This window comes from Numenius arquata, chromosome 14 (assembly GCF_964106895.1).
Source record: "Numenius arquata chromosome 14, bNumArq3.hap1.1, whole genome shotgun sequence".
NCBI lineage: Eukaryota > Metazoa > Chordata > Aves > Charadriiformes > Scolopacidae > Numenius > Numenius arquata.
Genome location: NC_133589.1, coordinates 14414807 through 14437978, shown reverse-complemented (window position 1 = coordinate 14437978; position 23172 = coordinate 14414807). Strand labels below are relative to the sequence as shown.

Below are 23172 nucleotides of genomic sequence, written 5' to 3'. Positions count from 1 at the left end.
AGGTAATTTCTCAGCTTGATTTCTGAGACTAACAGCAGCAGCCAGCCTCAGTGTTGATTTTCTGGTATGAAAGACAGCCACCTCCTGAACAAAACCAGATTCAGATAATTAAGTAATTTCGCCATACCATGTGGCCTTGGTATATTGCTCTTCTGTTTCATTTCACCAACATTTCTTGCAGTAAGTGTCTTAATAGTAAAACATACGTTTTGTTTATGATCTAATCTACGAAAATGTTACCCTCTATAAAATCTGGCCATATTTGCAATGAGAATTTCATGTGCTACTTTTTCTACCATGTCGTATATAGCTCTTCTCTTTGCAACCACAGGTTATTACAACATCATAAACCTTTGAACTGCTAACAAGAGTTCAGCCTAACTAGGTTAAAATATCTTTTTGTTAGGTTTTACCATTTCCAAGCTGACCTAGTTTAGTCTCAGCCTCATAAATACATCACAAAACTGTGTTGAAGTGGAAAGAAGGTAACAAGCTGCGTCTGAAAGCTCTAGGATTAAGCACATCCAGCAAAAATACTTGACAGATCCTTTGAACATACTGTGGAACAATAAAAAGAATGAAAATATCCCATCTTCTGTACCCTGCTTTTTACTGTCATAGTTACATGAAAGAATACACATTTTGTAAATAAATTGAAATCAGATCTTACATGACTCACCTTAATTCTAAACCAAGTATTTTGGTTAAAATGGTTGACAGTATGCCAGAAGACTTGCTTGCAAGTCTTCTAAAAAGGAGATAATTATTTTTTATTTTTCCATACCTTTATATAAAAATTAAACATCAGGTCTCACATAGTCTATATCAACTTAGAATCATTGTAGCATCTGTTAGTCTTTTGTAGCCATTTTACATTCGGTTTTAATCCAGAAAGAGGACTGACTTTTAAATACTACATTTCAATTTAACATTGTGCAGGTATCCTACAGGAGCTTTCTGGAGAAATTGTGCTTGTAGATGGAACAGCATGAATTCTTTGTATATTGCTGCCAGTAGTCTGTTCTAGAACGGTCATTTAACCAGTTGGCAGTCTCCAGGCCAATCCCTTTTCCATTCCTTCTCAGTGACACGCTCAGTTAACTGAGAGGAAGTATGTTTCCTTCTTTAGCCTGGAGACAGTGGTGGCAGTGTGTTGTTGCTACTAATTGTTTGCAGTTGTTTTACCTCTAATCTCTGTAGGATTACAGATTTCTAGTAGATCCACAGGGCAGCAAATCTGCCTGCAGTACTGATTCAACTGTAAGGGTAATGTGTTCTGGAGAAATTTGCATTAGCTCTTCACATTCTCATTCCAAGGGAATGCCACAATAGCTAATGGCACTTTAGTGAAAGAAGCAGCGTATTAGAAAACAGCTACTTATTATTTAACCCAGTGATCCTTTTGCAGGATTTGTTCTTTCAAGGACCAAGATAGCCCTGGACTGACTGCTTCACTGCTGTCATTGTCATGATCCAGATTTTTACTCTATTTTACATACTGCTTTTGAAGTTGGTGTACTTCACAGAACAGACCCACGGATTCTCTAGACTGAGAACAGCTAATAAATGATGTAGATGTAGACTTTATAGTTGCTGAAATAAAAAGGGAAAGGGAAATGTGAAGGCTGCATAGAAGGAATGAGGCTAAAGATTAAGATATAATGGAATCACTGCAAGTTAGTCCAGTGGCCTTACAGTCTATTTTAAACTGTGTTTGAGTTGTGCTGCTTTGTACTGTAAAGAACAAACTAGGGGCACTTGCAGATCTTTCCTAAATCTAAGTTTAAACTAAGCCATCCCCGTTACTATGATGGAGCAATGGTGAATCTCAAAACCAAAGAACAAGAAGCAGGTATTTCTTATCAGTAGTCTTGCCTCCCTGGTGGCTTTATCAGTCAGGCTTTTCTTGACTAGAAAGGCTGACCTGTTCCTCCTGGGTGGTAGAGTTCAGTGGAGCACAGATTTGACCACACCACAGCCTCCCTTTCTGGAACTGAAACCCGTAAATTGTAAGTTCCAGTGCTACTTTGAACGAACCTATCTCCTGCTGTGTGCTATTTATAATTTGTTTGGGCATGCACTCACAAATGTTTTTCTGTGATCTAATAATAGCTATTACTGATTGCTTAAGTCATTTCAGCTGTTGAATCTGTTTACTATTAAACAATAATGTACTGCTAGTGTTGACTTACTGTAGTAAGTCCATAATCTCCAAAATCTGCTATGGTGTCTTTATTTTTCATTAAAGATAAAGTGATTTAGCTGGGGAAAACCTGCTAAAATATGTAGAAAACACGTATCTGAAAGTAAGAAACAATTTAAAGAAAGCGTACTAGTACAGAAACAATTTATTTTTTTTTTTTAATTAGTAGGTAAATATAGATATATTGTTTATTATGATTTGCTGATTACGTTCCCAGAAGCCTTTCCTATCCTGGTTACCCAGGTCAGTGTAGCTTTCTTTGCTTACTTTATATAGAGACATAACTTGAATTCCCTGGATGAATCTGTAGGTGTCACTTAAAGTGTTCAAAGAAAATAGCCTTTCCAGCGCAAGATGTCACTTTTAAAGAGTATTTATCAGGACATTCTTAAAAGAAGTGGTTTAAACTGGAAATAGTTCTGGAAAACAGCAATGCAGTGCAAGTTCATCTTGTTGGGGCATGAGGTAAAATTTGGCCTGTTGCCTGAAAATACGGGAATTCTGAAAAATGAGCTATTTTACTCTTTCAGCTTAAAGTTTAATGAAATTAATCCTGTAGTAAACCCAGTTATGTCTCTTGTGCTCCACCTTCCCCATCTTCTGCCTGGTATGGACCACTGCGTAGGGTACCAGCAAGCTGTGTTGCCTTTTGTAATTGCATAGTTCGTTCCTCTCAGGATGGTCATGTGGCAAGCACTGTAACTGTTTATCTAGAAAAATGACATTAAAAATGGCATTACGTCTTTTTTTGTTTGCCCGTTTTCAGCTCCGTCTTTTATAGTGAATAAGCAGAGGGAAACAAGGAGGGGAGCCAGCTCCAGGTGACTGGCCAGCTGCCTGTGGATCAGTACCAGAAAGTGCTCCACAGATTGCAATTTGAAACCCATTAATATAATGGATAAAGTCTATGAAGCATTTTAAAACCTCCCTTGCTTATAGTGCTGCGTTTTATAAGCTAGGTGACATCAAAAGAATTGGTTCTGGCTCAGACCAACTAATAAAAATGGATAAGGCTTATTTTTATGCTGAATATCAGTATAAGCATGTGCAGAAGATTACATTTAACATTCTGGCTTTTACCCAGAGCACAACAAAGTCTATCTTATCCCCATCCATCAGAAAAGAATTTGATGGGTTTGGAGACCCCCTATTTTTGTCTCCTTCTATCGAAGCATGAAGAAGCAGCTTGGACTTGCATGTAGATCATATGAACATGACATTGCTTACTCTTATGTTTCCTGAACAACTATGAAAAAGGTTGTATAACTATGCACATCATGTAAGATAGGGTATTTTAAATTATCAATACTTAAAGCTGATACAAAACATTAAATGTTGTTGTTATATCTTACTGTATAAGTAATAATGGAAAGTCCGGCTGATTCCTGAAGTCAGAGAGAGAACAGTGTCTTTCAGATCACAGTAAAAATCACATGTAGTTGTTTTTGTGCCTATGCAGCTTTAATTATTGTTTATTTTTCTAGTCAAGCACATGTTTATTTAAAACTGATTTTTTTGGTTCAGTAGTCCAGCCTGTACCAGCATTAGCCTCCAGATCTCAACAGCATCCTGTTTATTCTGATCTAGCTTGCCTGACTGACTCCCCAAAGATAAAATTCACTAAGTGAACTTGACAGATTCCAGGCTGTCTCCATATGGCAGGGACTGGGCTGCAGCTTCGGAATCTGCCTGGGATTTAAAAGCTGCTCTCACCTTATTAAGATGGCAGCAGTTACATGCAAGTCAAGTTCGCAGGGGCTTGTTTTAATTCTTTTGGCCTCTGCTTGAGACCAATCCATACCATTTTTTGTGTCTGTGAATTAGACAGAGCAGGACCAGAAGGATGGCCTTTCTCTTCCAAACAGTGCTTATACCAGTGAGAGATTAGAATTGAAAATGAATCTGTACTTCAGTTGTTGACAGTTTTTTAAGAGGAGTGTATACAGTTTGGGCTAAGCAGGTGCTAAACGGACCAGACCGCGAGAGATTTCCCAAAAAAAAGTGATGAAACAGCATGAATTTATTTCTTGTCATGTCTTTCTTGCCTTTTGCCTTTGTGTACTAATTGCTTATCTGCTGTTTGGTTTTTAGCTATTAACAAATTCGCATTATTTTCCTATATTAAAAATTCCAAATCTGTATTCTGACAACATCAAAACATTGAGGTTTCCAAACTGAATCAGAGGAAGCATTTTTGAGATTTCAGACCAGCTGAAGATCTCTCCCTGCATGTCTAAATCCGTGCTGTATGTGGCAGATAGCCAAAATCAGTCACAAAAAAGGGGGTCTCATGAAGTGACTGAATATTAGTGAGAGAAGATGCTACTGGAAACACATATGCACCATGTGTAAAATAAAATATTAGTATTTTTCATCTTAATCAGCTTTCATCAAAAACAAAAGATTTTTTAAAATCTTAGTGTGAAATCAGTTCTCTGATTTTTTTAATTTCTCTTTGGGTGAGGTCATGGTAATAAACTAATTTACTGTCGTAAATTTAAATAGGTCATCCTTAAAATTACAACATTAGCAGAAAGAATTTAGAAAAAGTACACAAAATACCCTAAATGCTTGCTCTATAATATATAGACACTGAAAAAAGTTTATTAAGAAATAAAATTAAATTAGAGTTGCTGTATTGGGATTGATGCACTTGTAGAAATACTTATATTTTTCTAAGAAAACGGAAGTAGAAGTAGAGATTTCCTTGGCTATTCCTGTTCTTGCCTGACAGTGTTTATCAGTAGCACGTGCATAATTGAGAGACTGAGAATGAAGGACCCTTCTAAATTTGCTTTTTATATCTTCTCTGTCTGCTTTTCGTAGTCCAAAAGCGAAGGTGATGATCGGTTGTGATACTTTCAAATTAAAAAAAAAATAATTAAAAAATATACTTTTGTGAGTTAAACTTTGTATTTAAATTATAAATGACTGAGTTGACTAAGACAAGCGATGACGTGTCATAATCTCTCCCAATTGATTTTGTTCTTTCTTTGAGAAATAATGATATTTTTTATTTTTTTTTTCTTCCCATACCAGATACTGGTTTTAGATTTGGGAGTTTAGTTTTTATAGAGGCACTGAATCAAGCAACAGGGGTTTCTGGTTATCTGTGATTATCTCTAGTTCTTGCCCTTGCATCCTTTACATAGCAGGAAATGCGGATCTTCTGTTGATTTAATCAGTGCTACAGTCTTACCCTTTCTGGAAAGAGCAGCTCTTGAGGAACCCCTGTTCAGCATCTTAGCACTTTGTATTTTATCCAAAGCTGTGTGAATCACTTTGTGAAAACTGATTTTTCGCTCAGATATGTTACACGTTTAGTTCTTGAGAATCATCTATGTCTTCCTGAGTGTCATTTGTAATGTTTTTTTTTTTATCTTCAGATAATTTACATCTAGTGTATGTAGAGTCTTGTAAGCACATACAGGAGAAATGTCAACTGAGTCATTATTATGGTGGATGCTCTCACAGCAGATATTTTAAAAGCAAAACTTCTAGTCTCTGAATAAAAAGAGACCAAATTCCCACTCAAGGATTTATAATAAGCAAATAGGTTAAACTTTTATCTTAGATCTAGTACAATTATCTCTTTCATTACATCCTACTTTCCTGCTGTATGTATTACATGATGGAAATTTTGCAGTCTAGCTGAAGCACCAGATACAGGGCATATTAGTGTGTAGGGAGTATCTTTGAGGAAGGGGCCTTTAATGTTGCATTTGCATAAACAGGCAGGTAGGTTTGATTTTTAACAATATACTGCAGTCATGTTGTTAAATCTGCTCAAAATTCAGAGACACCTGCCTTTTAGAGCAATTGTAGCAGATAAATGCAGTGCCTCTTACAGACTCATGTTTTATTTTACCCGAGCCTATTTTAGAATTAGAAGCCATAGAGGTACCTTTACCTTTTGTTTTTACGTGTCTTTGGTGTGTCATTGATGTTTTTTCCGGATTAATCATTTGATGCTTCATTTATACATCTCTTGCATTTGTTAACTGGGCATCTTTTTAATATTAATCTTTTGTTGTATGGACTAGGCAGTAGTATTTCTTAATGCCACTGACTTAACGGTAAATTGAAATCCAGGATTTGACTGAACAATTAAATGGCTTCTCCACTAAACCTGGATGTTAATCACCGTGGAATGAAATACAATGAAATGATCAGGACCGGCAGCTCAGGCTCGCTCTGTAAACATCTAGATTGGCTGAAGTGCAGCGCTCTATATTTACAGCAGAGCTGGCAGAAGGCAAGGTGTGAGTGTTCTTCATCTGCATCAAGGCAAAGTCTTAGCTTAAGTTGCTGACAAGGAAGTTTGAAGTAATCTTGCTTTTTTTTTTTTCACAGAAGTTTATGAGGGAGTGTTCTGGCACTTAAAGGCTTGCATGGTTATACTGGTCTGGAACTGCTGTTAGCATTGCACGGCAGAGAGCAAAAAGACCGAAAAGGTCTTCAGCACCTCCAGGTTAATCTGGAAAATGACATCTCACCACACCTTTGAGGGCTTTTTTCCCTTGTAGAAAGGTGGTTTTGGCTTGTGATTTTTTTGTTGTTGTTTCGGGGTTTCATTTATTTATTTATTTTACCTGGTTGGAAATTTTCCGTGAGGTAGTAACAATAAAAAGTAGAGTAGGTTGGTCAGTTCTTCAGTTGGAGATTTATTTTTTTGCTCCTGTTTCAACACTAGTCTTCCCAAAATTACTGCAGGATGCAGGATGAGTGTATTGCAGCACACCCTTTGTACCACAGTAATTTTTAAGATCTGGCATGTTTCATTCCCCTGCTTTTTCCATTATGCATTATTTTTAGAACATGGTAACTTTAACTAACAATCAGTTTATGTCCTTTCACTTTAAATTGAAGTGGTGAATCTTTTATGTACTAGTGGCATACCGAATACATATGAAAATTACCAGATTGTAAGGAACAGGTTAGTAACAGAACACACAGGTTCAGGTTATGGTTTACTTTATTGCCATTGTTTGTGAATGCAGTTACCTTTAACTGTTACTTTGGCATCTAATAATTAAGAGAAGGAAACATTTTTATATTTTAGGACGGTATTTGCATCTGTGTCTGAAACACAAACTTTATTAAAATTTACCATAAATACTGTATAGTAGTATTTGAAAGCTGGGGTTCGTGTTCACAGGAAAGGAGCTTCACAAGTGATGTTAACATGATATTGATTTAAGTGAACTGATTTAATTATTCTGTCTGAGTTTATATGGTCAGTGTTTGCTCCAAAATAAGAGTGGGTTGGGTGAGGGGGATTGCTTAGAGTGTGCTCCTTCCCATGGAAGGTAGCCTTGCTACGAAGGATCTCTCATATACAGGGTGAGATTCTTTTTGTTATGCTAATACAGTGCTGCTTTTCAACAGCCATAAGCTACAATCCTAGAAGGGACATTGTCTGAATTTGAACTGTCTTCCAGGAGTGGTTAACACATTAGTTGTACAAGTAGAATTAATCCTTTTCCAGGGGAAATCCATTTATAGGTTTCATGTGTTAAAGAAAAGAGAGAGAAATAAATCCCATTATTCATTCTTTCCTTTTAGAGTTGTGCAAGTCTACATTGCCCAAGTTAGGCTAACAAGAGGAAATACAAGAAATACACCAACTCCTATTGTTAATTAATAAAATTGGTAAGGGAGTAAATGGTAGTAGTTTTTTCAGATTGTGTGGTATGGTTTGCTAAATTTAGTATAGAAGGACATGAGGACACTGATCAGGGCACCCTCAGAGTGTTTGATTCCTGAAGAAGCCTAAGCCCAAGTTTTGTTGGATACCATTGGACTCTCAGGTGCATCAGAGAGTGCTTTACAAATTGGCTCTTGATATAATCCGAGAGTCCTGCCCTTACATGTTGGTCTCCAGCAGAAGAAAGCAGTTCCTCATAAAATATATAGAAGTAGATTGGACCAGATTGTGACCTTATGAAAACTGGAAGAGCCTCCGTAGAATCAATGTAGTTGGTGGATGATTACATCATGCAAAGAGCTGCCCTGACCGTTTTTCTCAAAAGTGGTAACTGTAATTTTCTAGCCAAGAGCATTAGTCAGTTGGGTCAGCTCGGTTTTAAGGCAAGACGGTGGTTTCATGGAGTGCTTCAAAATGTCGGTTGCTTGAAAAATCAAGCTTTCATGTTGGCTTCTGCAGACTAATTTTTTGCAGGCTAGTAATGTCAAATTGGTTCAAAACAGGAATGTACTCCCTGCCAGTTCGATGAGGGACGTTTCCAGTGAGCGGTGGATTGAAAACAAGTGCTGTGCACAAGAAACTGGCCCAGGTTGCCTTCTGTTTTACATTTTTACTTCGGTTTTCTCTTCTCTGTAGAGATATTAACAAAACAGTTCACTATATTTGGAATGCTAATGGCAGTCAAGTGACATCAAAAGAGGGATCTATTATTAAATTGACAGAATGTCAGTGGCAGAAATCAGCTATAACTTGCTCTGCATGTCATTAGCTGGAAAAATCACATGCAAATTTTTAACATTGATCAAAATGCCATTTTGCGTTGATTTTTGCTGTGCTAGACCTGGGACAGAATAAGAAATTATTCTTGGGCGTAATTTGGTACGCGACAGAAATTGCAGTGCTTGAAGCCAATTTTACCTCATGAGCAGTTTATACATTCATTTCTCCCTTAGAAGTAATGTTTACCTAAGATAGTGAAACCTGGGTGAGGTCTTTTTACATTTAAAAGAGATTTCCCACATATCTGTTTTTGATTGTCATACCCTTCAGTGTGCTTGTCCAAATCCTACCCACATGCCACTGTGCAAATGAGGCACTCCCACATAGTGACTATTCTGCACAGAAATCATGAAACGCCTAAGCAGCCTTTTTTTTTTTTTTTCCTTTTAACAAATAGAGTCCTAAAAAATATTCTAAAGAAAGTACAATTCTGCCCACCAGCTGAGGATAATGCAGGGGCACCTTTAATGTGTATTGTTATATAAGCTTCTAGGAAGAAGAGAAGCAATAATGGCAAACTTTTGCCGCAGCTTTAGAAAGTTGCAGGCTGCTTGAGATGGAAGATAAACTCATTTAATTCACTTAAGCTACTGCTTATATTTAAGTCAATAATAAACTGACACAGCTGTCAAACCTCTACATCCTTGACTGAAGAAAACTGCAATGGTAAGACCAGGGTGGGAATCATTTGCTCTTAACACTTTTCCAAAGGATCGGCGATAGTTACGTTGTTGGAGATGATGCTTTTCAAAGTAGTAGTAAAACTGATGCGTTGATCGTTCTTTAATTTGCAGTTTAATATAGTTTTAATTTGATCAGAAAAGTGAGCTCTGCTGTGTTAGCCAATCCCAGAATGACCAGTTTAGCTCTTTCACACCTTCCTTGCTACCTGCACAGTGTAGTCCTTTGCTGTCTTCTGACAACAACTTTTGTCAATTGATCCATTTGTGAATGGTTTTGGTCCTGTTTCGAGAGCAGCTTTGTTTCAGAGGAAGCTCCAGGAGCCCCCGTATGCATGTTCATAATGAAAGAGCTGGTAATAGGGGCATTTATAATCTTTGGGGGTTTAAGGTAGCAGATGAATGTAAAATGTATGTGCATCACAAATTTTTTTTCTGTAAAAATGTATAACATTTAAAAAAAACCTAAAAAGTGCTTTGAACAAAATCTAATGTTGTAGCTCAAACAAGTATTTTTAAAACCTTCCTTGTTCTGTTACGATTTAAACTAAAACAGTCATATTAGAAGCCAGATTTTTTTTGTTTATGTGTTTTAATCCTATATTTTCTTCTTATTACTCAAAATGAATTAAAAATGACTGAGAGTTTGCAATTTGATTCTTCATAGGTCAATGATTGGTTTCCATATGTTGAAATAAGTAACTATTTAAAGCCATCTGTTTCCTTTGGATTTAAAAGTAATAGTATTTTCATTAGTGTTAAGCATTTAACTGATACTTTAAAAAAAATAAATTTAGGTTAAATTTAAGTTGATCTTTTCGACATTATTCAAATAACAATATATGATATATTTTTAAAACTATAGATCTTTTTTACTCTTAATATTTGAGATACTGTTTATATCTGGAAATGAACTGTTATTAAAAATAGTCTGATGCACACAATTGTACAAGAAAGTCTCACCCTCATTAGCTGAGCGGGATGTATAGGCCTTATTCAGGTCTTTTGTATAAAGGTAAATTTATCTAAGAAATGTGCTGACCAGAAAACTAATTTATATTTCCATTTTAACATATCGAAAAATTAGGAAAACATCTACTTTATCACTTGAATCAGAAGTTCTTTCTGCTCCTCACTTTTGCTCGTGACAGTGCAATTTCACTGCTAAATTTTGGATGTTACTGATATTATCAGCTTGTTCCTGGGAAAGCCATAAAAGCCTGAGTCAGGTCACTTGGCAGTCAAGTGGAAGAGAAAACTGCTTTTCAGCTATATTGTATTGCTTTAAATTGCAAATGTCTTTGTATTTGCTTCAGGTTTTTTTCATTTTGTTTTGGTTTTAATCCTGCTGTTGCACTCTCTGTGTTAGAATCTAAGATTTATATTTCTTTGACTGTTTAATGTCTTCTTTCATCGCCTTCATAAATAGTAATGACTAGCTTATGTATATCCGGGGAAGTAAGGCAAAAAGCCCTTGAGTGTGCCAAGTCTGAAAAAATTTAAATTAGTCTATCAAATGTTAGAAGAAGAAGAATTAAGGCTCTTATCAGCTAACCATAAGCCAAGAATCTTTTAAATTCTAACAATGGTTTGGTGGATACAGCTAAATCTAGCTTTACTTATGAAAGACAATGGCAAGCGTGTGGTTCAAATCAAAAGGTTTCAGCTTAATGAAAGCTATTTAGCATGTTATTCTAAATCCACAGAAGGGCAAATCTTTATTCCAAGGTGTAGATCATTTCTGTTAGGGGAATCCCACTATTTTTAATGAACGTTTTTCTTTTTCTCATTTCTAATTAGCTTCACCACTTAGATTCCAGAATGCTAGCCTTCAACACTGAGATTTCTAATGGTGATAAAGCACTTGAGGTGGTATTTAATTAAAGTAGAGTGGTGATAGGAAAGACCTGAGCAGGGCTGAAATACTAATCCTTTTGCATTGCTCAGTGTCCCCTTGTGATTGTGATTGATGAGTTGATTTCTCTTTACAACTTCATTTGCATCGTGTGGTAATACCCGCAGGCAGAGGTGCTGTGTATTTCTGGATGAGAGCTCACCATTAGTACAAGCTAATGTGTTAAATGGGGTAGAGGTAGGGTGAAGAGCTCTCTTAGCTCTTAAGCAACCTTTTAAATAACTGGCTTACGGTGGGTGATGTGACTCCCCATGTAAATGCTCGTGTGTATAATATCTTTATCTACTTCTACCTTGAAAATACGTATTCCCCCACCCACTGTCTGTCATGTTGCTCTTTCAGATTCACAGAATGTAAGATGTTAGCCAACAAATTCTAGTAATAAACTATGATTTTAAATTTCTGGTTTTTGTATGTAAGAAACGGAAGCAAAATGTATTAAATTGTTAAAGCCCAAGACATACAGAAGTCAGAGTTAAAGTTTAGGGTATCTTCACCTTCACTCTCACTTTTCTGCATAGAGCAATAGAGACTTTTACAAGGTGTACCGCTTATGTTCTTTGAATTATCATATTCTCTGTTTAATTGGAAATATTTTTTATCAGAATTTATTTGCTTCTGAAGTGTGTAAGAGGTTTTGAGCTCAGGTTATTTAACTTGCATTCAATCTGTGTTACTAAAATATATCTAAAATAATAATTGGAAAATTCTATTTTATAATCCTTATTAGCAAACAACATTTTCAGATCAATTTGCTGTGATTTGTAAGTCCCCATTGAATTTGGTTCTTAGTTTGATACCATGAACACATATTTATGTGTGTGTGTGACACTACAATTGAATTTGGTGTGCATTGCCGTTCTTAATTGATGCTATTAGTCACTGCAGACCTTGTTACTGGAGGATTTGAATCTACTTTTTTAGCCTTTGTTAATTTAAATTGTCTCATTCCTTTGGGTTTTTTTTAGTTGGTTTTTCGGTTGGTTGGGGTTTTTTTCCTACTACTCTTTAGAACTTTAGGTAGTGGAAATATTAATAGTTGTTAAATTTAGGAATCCATTTTCAACTTTGAACTTTTTTGTCAATTGACAAGCAATGAACCCTTTGTGGTTATTTATACCAGGTGGTTAATATACTTGCCACTTCATCAAGACCAGCAAATAAGTGCCATAGTTGTGTCAAGTTCCAAAATATCTTTTCATCCTCCAAATTGGCTACAGGGGTATCTAGAATAAATGGGAGCAAGCAAATAAATTCTCTAAATTGTACTAGTCCTGTAGCCTTTGACTTCTGCTCAGAATAGTTCTTGATTACGTGAGATATTTTGCATAAAAGTTAAGATGTGTATATGAAGGTCGTCCATTGCTTTTCACTTCCATACTTAGATGTAGTTACTGTGTTACTATGTCAATGAGATAGCATTTTGCATCTGCTGTACTCTCAATTGTTACAACAGATATTAAATAGGAGAATCAGATTTTTACAAGTAAGTGTAAAAAGAGGATGCAGAGGGAGCAAAAAAGGAGGAGGATATGAAGAAGACTAAGGGAGGTAGAGGGAGATTTAAAAGAAAGGGAAAACAAAATCAGGATGTGAATGAGAGGAGAATTCACTAAAAGACTTGGCAAAATAAACTCAGTACGTTTGTAGAGGTAGGCTTCTGCCTTTTAGGACCCAATTTTGGAGCTTAAACTCTATTCATACAGTATTCATGTCTTCTGAGGTGGATTGAGTCTGCCAAAGTGCATGCTTGACATATGTGCCGCTTAACAGTTTCGGTTACTTTCCCAGAATAAAATTCATGTTTCTACTTGGTTTTTTTTTGGTTGTATTTAGTCTCTGTGACAGTTGAAAACTGGTATATTTCTGATGGATTATACAGTGAACATTTTTCATTGTTGTTCAGGTAAGCCATTAAACGTATGTAGAAAAAGCACATTTCAGTAAAAGCCTATCGAGCTTCTGTGTTGCATTCCTCAAACACCTTTTCCGCAGCACAGTCCTTCACATACCTGATTCTGCTAAGTCTGACAAAAATCAGTGGGCATTAGTGAGCTCATAAATTATTGTTCCTTTTTAAATGTGCTCTTAACTAGTAGAAAGCAGATGATGTTGCTCTACTCTCAAGAAAATTAGCAAAACTCTCATTATACCTATTGCTTCAAGGAAAATGTCTTTCCTTTTACATAGGTAGACTTCAGAAGAACATAAGTAGTTGACAGTACACTTTATACTGTAACTATGAGTTCAGGCGTACTGGGTGTGCATTAAAAAGACAATGGAATAGATTAGTTTGAGGGTATAATACATATCAAAATTGTTCTGTACAGATATCAGAATATTAAATAAAAGGAAAAGGCTTCATAAAGTCTCCTATAATCCCTCTTGGCATGGGCATATGAGTAGGTATTCAGGTTTTTTTTCCTTTAAGTATGCTGATATGATGAAATTTAACTTGACACAAGTGATGTACTATACCATGTGATTGTAATATTTAAAAGAAAATCCACTTTTCTGATTGAATACCTGCTAGCTATCAATTTCTGTGTAGCAATATCTAATCTGAATTTCTTTTGCAGCTAGAATACTAACACATTTGCTGTATTCTCCATCTCACTAGGTGTGCACTCAGCAAATACTGAACTGTTTCGATATCTTATTTAGTCTACTGTTCCTAATGTAAAAGGCAGACAGTTTACTTCACGTGGGTTAAAAGCAAATTTCAGGCTATAACTCTTCCCTCCCAACATAGTCTATGTAGATGCTTATTTTCACTGATTGTAGAGTTTGGATGCTACGGCTGTTATATGTGCTCTTGCACTGTGTAAACACAAATGCTGTTGGCTATGGTTGCTGTAAATTAGTCGTATGCTTCTGGTAAATATGCCAAAGTTTTTCTCCATGCTGTTTCAGTTTTGGAAATGCCTTTCCTTCCACCAGCCCTCCTTTCCTTATGCACAGAGGCGCAAAATAAAACTGTAAACTGAGAAATATCATTTGTCCCCAATCCCACAATCTATATTATTTTAAAATAATATATTGTTCAAAGCAATGGTTTTTAAGCTTGCCAGGGTTAAGCACCTGTGGCATATGGCAGAGGCCAGCTTTACAGCAAGATTTACTACCATATGTATATGTTCAGTATTGTGAAGGATGACTGGTGAAAAAAATAAATGTCTAAGAAAGATATGCGGGGAGAAGCAATACAGTTCTGCATTTTTGGGATCAGTTTTAGTCGCTCTCCTACAGATGGGGAAATTAAAATACAAAGACAAATTGGCCGTTCCTTCCATAGTAACAGAAGCTGTTTAGAGCTTTAACAAAGTAGAGCTTACCAATCAGTATAGTCAGTGAAAGTCTTTCCAGTGTTATAGGAACCATTAAAGGCTTCTGTTCATTCTCTTCGTAACTGCAGATTCATTGTAGCACTCTATTAATATAGATTTTTGTTTATTTTCAGCCAGTTGTGGCATTCAGCAGTGTTTAGAAATACATTTTGCATTGCATAGGCAAATCTTATCACCATTTTTATCTCAACAGTGAGAAGAGCTTTGCCTTTCTTCAGTATTGTGGCTTAGTTTGCTAACGACAAATGTTGTTGGACTAAACAGTTACTTGTTAATGGTGTAACAGCATCTTAACATAAACATTAACTGAAGTACACAGATGATCTCAGTGATAAACAAGCATAGCAAAGCATAGCTGAGGCAGGAAGCCAATCTGTCTGTTCCTTGTGCCCAATGATATTTTGATAGTCATTTTAATCTTAGAAGTAAATAACATCGGAGATCATGTTCCATCATTTCATTTCAGTGCCAGAAAATGAATGCTGCTTTAACTGGTATTAAGCAAGATGGCATTGCTATGTTAGTTGGTCCTTGCAGCTCAGGTCCTCTATGTTCCACCAGACAAAACAACATTTTGACGGAAACTTTAAAATTGAAGCGGTGAAAAAGGCGTATTGTCTGTGGTAAAATAGTTAATTTCTAGATTATTTATATTCTTAGTTTTTCTGAAAATTTAAAGAATAGAAACAGCAGAAGGGTGAATTTCTGAACTATAAAACTATATTCAGCTCTGTTGAAATAACTTCATTTTAATCAAAATTTTATGGGTGGGAAGATCACAGTTCTTGTTTCTTGGAACTGATAAGTGTGAATTGTGGATGTATTGAATTCATTAATATTCTACCAAATTTGTTTAAATACTGGGGTCAGATATTTAAAACCAAAAATTCTGCATAGTGAAAAGTTACAGGTAAAATGCAGAATATATGCAATTTCCACGTACATTTGTACGTTATTGCATGGGATCTCCATGAACAATACACAGATGACTTGGATTTTTCATATACAATTTAATTTGCAATTTAAAAGATTTATAGTCTATGAAAATATATTGCCATATAGTCTAAGGGCAAATAACAAGGCACTTACTATTTAATATAGAGTCCATTTCTGTGTCTTAATATCTATTATATACAGACTAAAACTGAAAGGGATTCAGTGAATGTGCAGTGAACTTAATTCCTCAAACTGTTATTCCATGATGCAGAACTTTGCACTTTTCCGTGTTGAACTGTGTAAGGATTCAAATTCCGCAGTCCTCAGGTTTATCAAGGTGTCCTTGGATTGAGGCTCCATAGTTTAGTGTTATCTGCAAATTTGCTGACAATATACTCATTGTCATTCTCCAAGTTGTTTAACAGTGTGAGACCCAGTATCGACCCTAAGATATTCAACTTAATATTGGTCATGAGTCAGTCATTAAACCATTGCTCTTAGAGCCTGACAGACCAGCTAGTTTTCCACCCATCCAGCCCTTCCTTCCTCAGCTCTCAACTGGGAATGCTGTGGGAGGCAGCATTAAAAGCTTTATTGAGTTTCCAAAAGGATGTGCTCCGTGATCTTTCCAGGGCCTGAGATGAGGCTGGGTGGCCAGTAGTTCCCTGAATCGTCCCCCTTGCGTTTTTAAAAGGCAGGAGTAGTGCTGGCTTTTTGAGTTTTCTGGGACTTTCACTATCAGTATAATTTTTCATAGTTAGGCATAGGCTCATGATCACAGTGATTCACTCCTTCCGCACCTTCTGTTGAATGCCTTAGGACTTCAAATATGTAAATACATCCAGCTTTACTAAGAAGTCCCTAACTTGTCACGCCTCCATTGTTCATTGTCCCTCTCCTTCGCTACTCATGCTGTCCGTGATGTGGGCGGAATGATTTAGGATCAGACTTCACCTGAACCAAAAAAGACATGAAGTACTTCTTTATATTATGATGACTTTTTCATCACAAAGCTCTCTCTTCCCTGCATCAACATTTTCCTTCAACTTTCTTTTTTAACCAGCAGACCTGGTGTGTAGAGTCCTTTCCTGTCACCCTCGATGTCTTAGTTTCAGCTATGTTGGACAAAAAGCCTTCCAGATTTTGTCCTGGAGTACCTGAGCAGTACTTTTATACTCCTGTGTTGTTGCTACACCTTGATTCCTTGGCTTGTATGCTCCTTTTTTGTGTCTGTCTTCATTGAGAAACTTTCTGCTTAGCCATGTGGGCCTTCTGCTGCTAAGTATCTTCCTTCTTAGTGGATGGTTTATTCCTACATAGAATCATAGAATGGTTAGAGTTGGAAGGGACCTTAGAGATCATCGAGTTTCAACCCCCCTGCCATGGGCAGGGACACCTCCACTAGAGCAGGTTGCTCAAAGCCCCATCCAGCCTGGCCTTGAACACCTCCAGGGATGGGGCATCCACAACTTCGCTGGGCACCCTGTTCCAGTGCCTCACCACCCTCACAGGAAAGAATGTCTTCCTAATATCTAATCTAAATCTCCCCTCTTTCAGTTTAAAACCGTTACCCCTTGTCCTATTGCTACGCTCCGTGATAAAGAGTCCCTCCCCATCTTTCCTGGAGGCCCCCTTCAGGTACATGCTGAAGATCTCTTAATCAGTTGCTTAGTCAATCAGGCAGCTGTCTTAGTTTCCTTTCAGGAGTGAACCTGAGGGATTCCTGGCAATTCCCTGGTTAAGCTGAAGTCTCTTTTCCTGAAGTCCAGTTTTGTAACTCTGCTGCTTATCTTCTTGGTCTTCTTCCAAATTCCCAAACTCATTCATGTCATTGTCTTTATGGAGCTTATCACATAAATCAAACTCTTAAATTTACCTGATATAAACAAAATTAAAGAAAAGAACTCCCACTAGTTCATTTGGGACAGTTTCACAGAAATCATTATTGCTTAACCTGGCTAGTTCATGTGAACTGGCTGTTAAAGCAGCTCTGTATACTTGGATGTTCGCAAACAAATTGCTAAAGATGTAGGATCTTCACTCAGTTTTGCTGCTTGAAACAGCTTACGGCATTACATTCTCATTTCCCTTACTAGCTGACTGTGTTCCTCATTTTATTTCAGTAGAGTCAAGTAATGATCCTTCCATTTCTGATACTGAAACTTGGACCTGTTTAGCATATCGTGGATGAACTGTGGTTATTGTGGTACTGCCTTAGAAAATGATTCAGCACAAAGGATTATGAAGAGAAATGTCCCCTTTCTTTTTGGAGGCTAGATCACAACTCATCAGCGAAAGATTTTGTTCCTGCTTAAAAGAGGTTGTTCAAAGTGCTCAGTTCAAAGGGATGGCATCCCAGTTTGCACTCAAATAACCGCTGCTGCCCTTCAGTCTTCTTGTGTAACGTTGCTTGCTGCATCCCTGTAGCCTTGTTTTACTGCAAATCTGAATGCCTAGGGCAATTGAGATGTTGAATTCTACTTAAACAAATCTTAAACGAATTATTTTAGCTATGTTACAAGAATTTCTCACATTTCTAGAAATTATCTAGCTGTCAAAACCCATACACCTGCAGCTGGATTTGATTGCTGTTCAGTTCCCCAACTGCAGATTCTCATCTTTTGCAGTGTTCAATCCTTGACCAGTAAAGTGGCATTTAGAGAAGTTTTTTGTCTCAAATTCTGGAAATACTTCTACTTGTGTGTAAGTTACAAGGTAGGAATATTGTCAGTGGAGTCTGGAGGCTTACAAAGCATGACACAGGGTTGTGTCCCAGGTTCTCTTCCTTCTCAGTAAATCCTTTATGAGGAAAGTCATTGCATAGGATAAACTTATAAAATCCATTTTGAAGCTGTTCTGCTACTGTTGAAACCACATGGAATCATAGAATAATTCAGGTTGGAAGGGAACTTCAAAGGCCACCTAATCCCAACATCCTTTTTTAAATCAGGGGTGACTACACAGATCAGGTTGCTCAGATGCTTGTCCAGCTGAGTTTTGAAAGTTTCCAAGATGCCACGAGCTTTCTGAGCAGCATGTTCCTGTGCTTAACTTCCCTCATATTCGTTTTTTTATTCTTTATAGCCAACCAGAATTTAGCCTTCTGCAACTTTTGTCTGTTGCTTCTTGTACTTTCACGCTGTGCCTCTGTGTTGTGGTGTTTCGTTCGTTAGTCGGTTGCATACTTCATGCACTGACACAAAACGAATATTTCAGTTTCAGATGTATGGGTAGCAGCAGCAAGAGCACAGACTTTTACTGGAATATAGTGTGTTAAATGTGGAGAAGACCAAAAGTAAATGTTTCTCTGCAATGGGAGAAAAGAGATGGTACTGTCTTGGTACGGTGGTAAAGAAATTCTCTTTTGCTTACTTATTATTACCTTTTTTTCCCTGTGCTCTCTGAAAAAAAATTATTTTGCATTATCTTTCTTGTTTTTGAGGATCCCCTTCTTTTGGAACGAGATTGTTTTTTTTAAGTGGAATCTGAATTTGGCTCCATACTGAACCTTCCGAAAAAGCGAGGTGACTGGAGAATTCATTTTGTATGATTGCAGAAGCAAATGATGTGAGTCAAGTGGCCTGGTCAGATAATTAAGCTACAGCAGAGAAAGCTCTCGGAGTCAGTCAGTTGTGATTATCGGTCCAGTGTGGCGGGATGTCTGATTCCTTCTGAAAAATTCGAAGTGGCTGCCTTTATTATCATTAATAGGGGAGTGCCAGCAACAAATCTGGAAGAATTACGCTGCCGCTTTAAAGAAATCCAATATGTTTCAGTTGGAATATAAGTTTAACGATGAATTGATGGCTGTTTATCTGCTGTTCTGCCCACTCCTTAGAATTTGAACATTTGTAAGAATAATTCCCATGCTAAATGTCTGCCCTCTTTCTGAATTCTTGTGTCTGTAGGTAGCTGCGACAGTGGCAATAAATATGTACACTTTGGGGCTGTCAGTATCTTTGTAGGTGGGTTTTTTGGTTTCGTTTATTTTTTCTTTATTATGTGATTTAATTAGAAGTTTAATCATTTTAAAGCTACCTCCAGAGCACCTAGGAAAGTTCCTTTAATAGTCAAGCGCTAAGTTGCTTCAAGTGCCTTGCAGAACTAAACCTTGGAAGCATTTCTGAAATATTTCCCCTGCTAAGCAAGAGGGATGTCATGAAATGAAACAAAAAAGGAAACAATATTTCATTTGTGTGGAAGGATAAAGTACATTTAATCTAAAACAGGCTAGTTCAATATTGATGGTTTACTTGTGGAGTTCAGCAATTTTAAAATAGAAATCTTATTGGTATTAACTCTACCACATGTAGGATGAATTAATCACATAGAAATGCACACGTGTTACTGTACATCGTAGCTATCAAAAAGCCAAAGCACTGGAAGTTTAGGGGGCTTTGTAACTTTGAATACAGCCGTCTTAATTTTAAAATTGCTTCCAGCAACTTAGATAGTAGCATTTCTAATGTTTTTTAAACAGCTATTAATGTAGTCAAGCTGTGTTTTTCCTTCTTCTGTGTGTAATCATCTGCTCAGTGGTGCACTCTATAACTGGTAGCAGGAGACAGAGGAGTGGCCTGCTGTGATTGATGGGGCGAGGCCCAGCAAACTGAAAGAGTCCCATCTGGATTAGGTTTTGGGAGCAGTCAGATGTTGAGAGGGAGGTCAGTAAGCCTTGCATTAGCTCCCCCTCCTTCAACACCCCGATCATCCACACTCGTGCACACATTACATTGCTCACACGCCCTCATCCATAATTGATGCTTGCTTTGGGCAGATGCTGTATGGCCTGGGACTAGAGCAGCTGCTAAGTTTATGGAGAATAAAGGGAGCAGGATGGTACAGCAGGTATTTTCACTTTTATTTTCACTTGAAACTCTTGATTTTAGTCAAGCCAGGGCACTTCTTATAACCAGCTGCACCACTGCATGCAAGACTTCTAATACGTGTTTTGTTGCTTAAGTCTGAAGGAGGACAAACTATGGCGGTGATTATGTATCTCTGCTGTGCTTGATATATCTGACTGAGCCATTCTTATAACCAGCAGGTTTACAGAGTAATGCTGCATTTTTCTTCTTTGTTTCCGTGCCCTAAGGATATGATGCAGTTTGGCTCATTTAACTACAGTGTGAGAGGCTTTCTCTAAATGTGAAATATCTCTTGCCAAAGAAACAAAATGCACCAAACAGAAAATAGAGTAAAACAAACAATAAACTGTTAGTTAGACTTTAAAATGCAGGCAAGCAGAAAGGTTTTCATTGAATACATTTTTATGCTGCAAATGTGTTTTTAAAAAGGAACACTGCATAAGTAATGTTTTCTGTGTTCTGTCTTTTGTGTACAAACATAACAAGCTTACTTTATTATGTTTTGACACATTTCATGCGTTTCTTAATTATGAAATTCTTTCAGAGCAGAGGATGCTGAAAAGGCATGTTGAGATCGGAGATACTAGCAGCATTCTAAACTCTAAGCTTTTCTTCAAATGGAGTAATATATAAGAAATAGGAGCGACTGCACTTACCTGCATCATCAGAATGCTTTCTTTTTTTGTACTTTAGAGTTCAACGTTTAACCAGAAAGCAATAAATTTGATTTTATACACTGCCACGTAAAGCATATTTTTCAGTTGAAATGTGGTTTTCATTAAAACTCAGGCCAGAACATTTAGCAGAGCCTGACTGTCTGCCATCCTTTGTTCTTCTTTCTGTTGCCAGCAACTACTTTATTAAAAACCATGCACAAAGTGAGCATTAAGGGGTCATTTAATCTTAAAGATACTTGGAACTGAGTCTGAAGGGACAACTTCTGTTTAGCCTCTCATGCCTCGGTTGTATTAAGCGATATCTGTGTACTATCATCTGCAGTGTTGAGATTACTCTAATACCTGAGTTCATAGGCTAATTTAGGATCAATATTTCCTGTTGCTTTTAGGGCCATTTCATATTTTCAGCTTAATGCGTTAGATCTATTATTTCCCTTATTCGTTTTAGTTCACTGTATTTTAAAGGGCACAATAAAAGGACGTTTCAGATGATTATATTTACAGAATTTCTGTTTCTTTAAAATCTGTTCCAATGTATCTGACTTTTGTGTAGTCTGGGGTTTTCATCAACCACATGTATGTACGAATGTGTGTTAGTTGACACTGCATTGTTCTTGATATAAATTCATATTCTAAACAATAAATTATTGGCTTGATACCCGTATAAGTAATAAAGAATATGTTTATACCTACATGCTTCTATACTGCATTGTAATACTGTGTCTATTGAACTAATTGTGAATCATAAATTCACACTAATTTTAAAGGCTAGGAAAGACTACAGTAGGCACCTATTTTAAGAAAACAAATCCCTGACCCTTAGTTGTTTACTTCCTAATGGAGTCTCGGTTCTAAATAAGCAATCCAGACCTCAGCTTCACAGCTCTAGTGAGAGAGGTAGAAGAGGCTCAGCCACATGGAGGTGCTGGAATTGCCAGTGCAGTTTGCCATTTTATGGTAAATCTAAAGAGTGAATCATTTGGAGTTGCTGGTAAAAATAATATAAAAGTTCAACCCTCTTAATTAAATATTAGCTGTAATTAGCACTAAGTGTGAATGCTTTGAATATTAATTAGAGTCTCATGGAACTGCTGTCATGTTAATGAGAAACAGTCGGGGTCTCAGCAACATCTGGTTTAGGACTCGAGGTAGTACAAAACTTTTAGATCAAATGCACCTGGACGTTAGCCCTTGGTCCCTTTGTTGCCATTATTGTTCTTTTTTAACAGCTGCTGACTCTAATGCCATGTTTAGCGTCTGACATGAAGGAATAACTTAAGGTCCATCAGTAACCAGCTACTGTGTTTCAAAGCCGGCACAGTGAAAATGCTGATACAGGCAGAAGTTCGATTTGCTGTTTTTCGTTCCTGCCACTTGCTGAAGTCCTTCCTGAAACAGTTACTTAAAAAATTTAAGGGCCCCTGCCTCCCCCACAAGGTTTAAAAATACTTCTTTAACATTTATTAAATGTCTCTGGTGTAATCCAGTCATTGCTGGTTTTTACTTCATCTGCTTTTTTTGTTTTCAATACTGAAAATATTAGGTAAAAGAAATAAGAAAGGGACCTTGCCATTTTAATATAAGAGGGTATAAGTATACATTTACAAGAGTTTTTAACCTCCACTGAAATTTAAACAGGGCAAGTTTCAGTGCAGCAATAACCTTGGAATGATTGTAGATCTATGCAAATGAAACTTACTGACTTAACCCCGTGAAGTAGGTAAATGTCACAGTTTTCATTTGATGGTTGAATGAAGCAAGGTAAACTACTTTCTCAAGGCCATACACTAAAATAGTAGCAAAGATGGGATTACAATTAGGGAGGGTTTGATTGCTGATATAAAGTGTTAACTTTTTAGGACACACTGAATGCCTTTTACAAAGGAAAAATTAATTTTCCCTTCTAAGCCTGACATGTAGCAAGGCTTGTTCCTGTGCTGTGATTTTGCAAATTCTTAAAAGCTCTTGAGTTTAGGACCACTTCAGGTCAGAGAAATGATGTCTGAATTAATTGAAATAGGCTGGAGATGTCCTTAAGTCCGAAGTGTAAAAGAATGTC

General features: G+C 36.9%; 1 protein-coding gene across 9 annotated transcripts in view; it reads left to right on the top strand.

The window, feature by feature from the left end:
• RBFOX1 (RNA binding fox-1 homolog 1) overlaps positions 1 to 23172 on the top strand; it is a 1256716-nt gene that overhangs the window by 1094660 nt on the left and 138884 nt on the right. Inside the window, exon 1 of one of the 9 annotated variants that reach the window (XM_074158518.1) lies at positions 20384 to 20416. The exons of the other annotated variants lie outside the window; for them this stretch is intronic. Coding sequence (XP_074014619.1) covers positions 20384 to 20416 — 33 coding nt within the window. Of the gene's footprint in view, positions 1 to 20383; positions 20417 to 23172 lie in introns of those variants that run through there. 9 annotated transcript variants of the gene reach the window in all.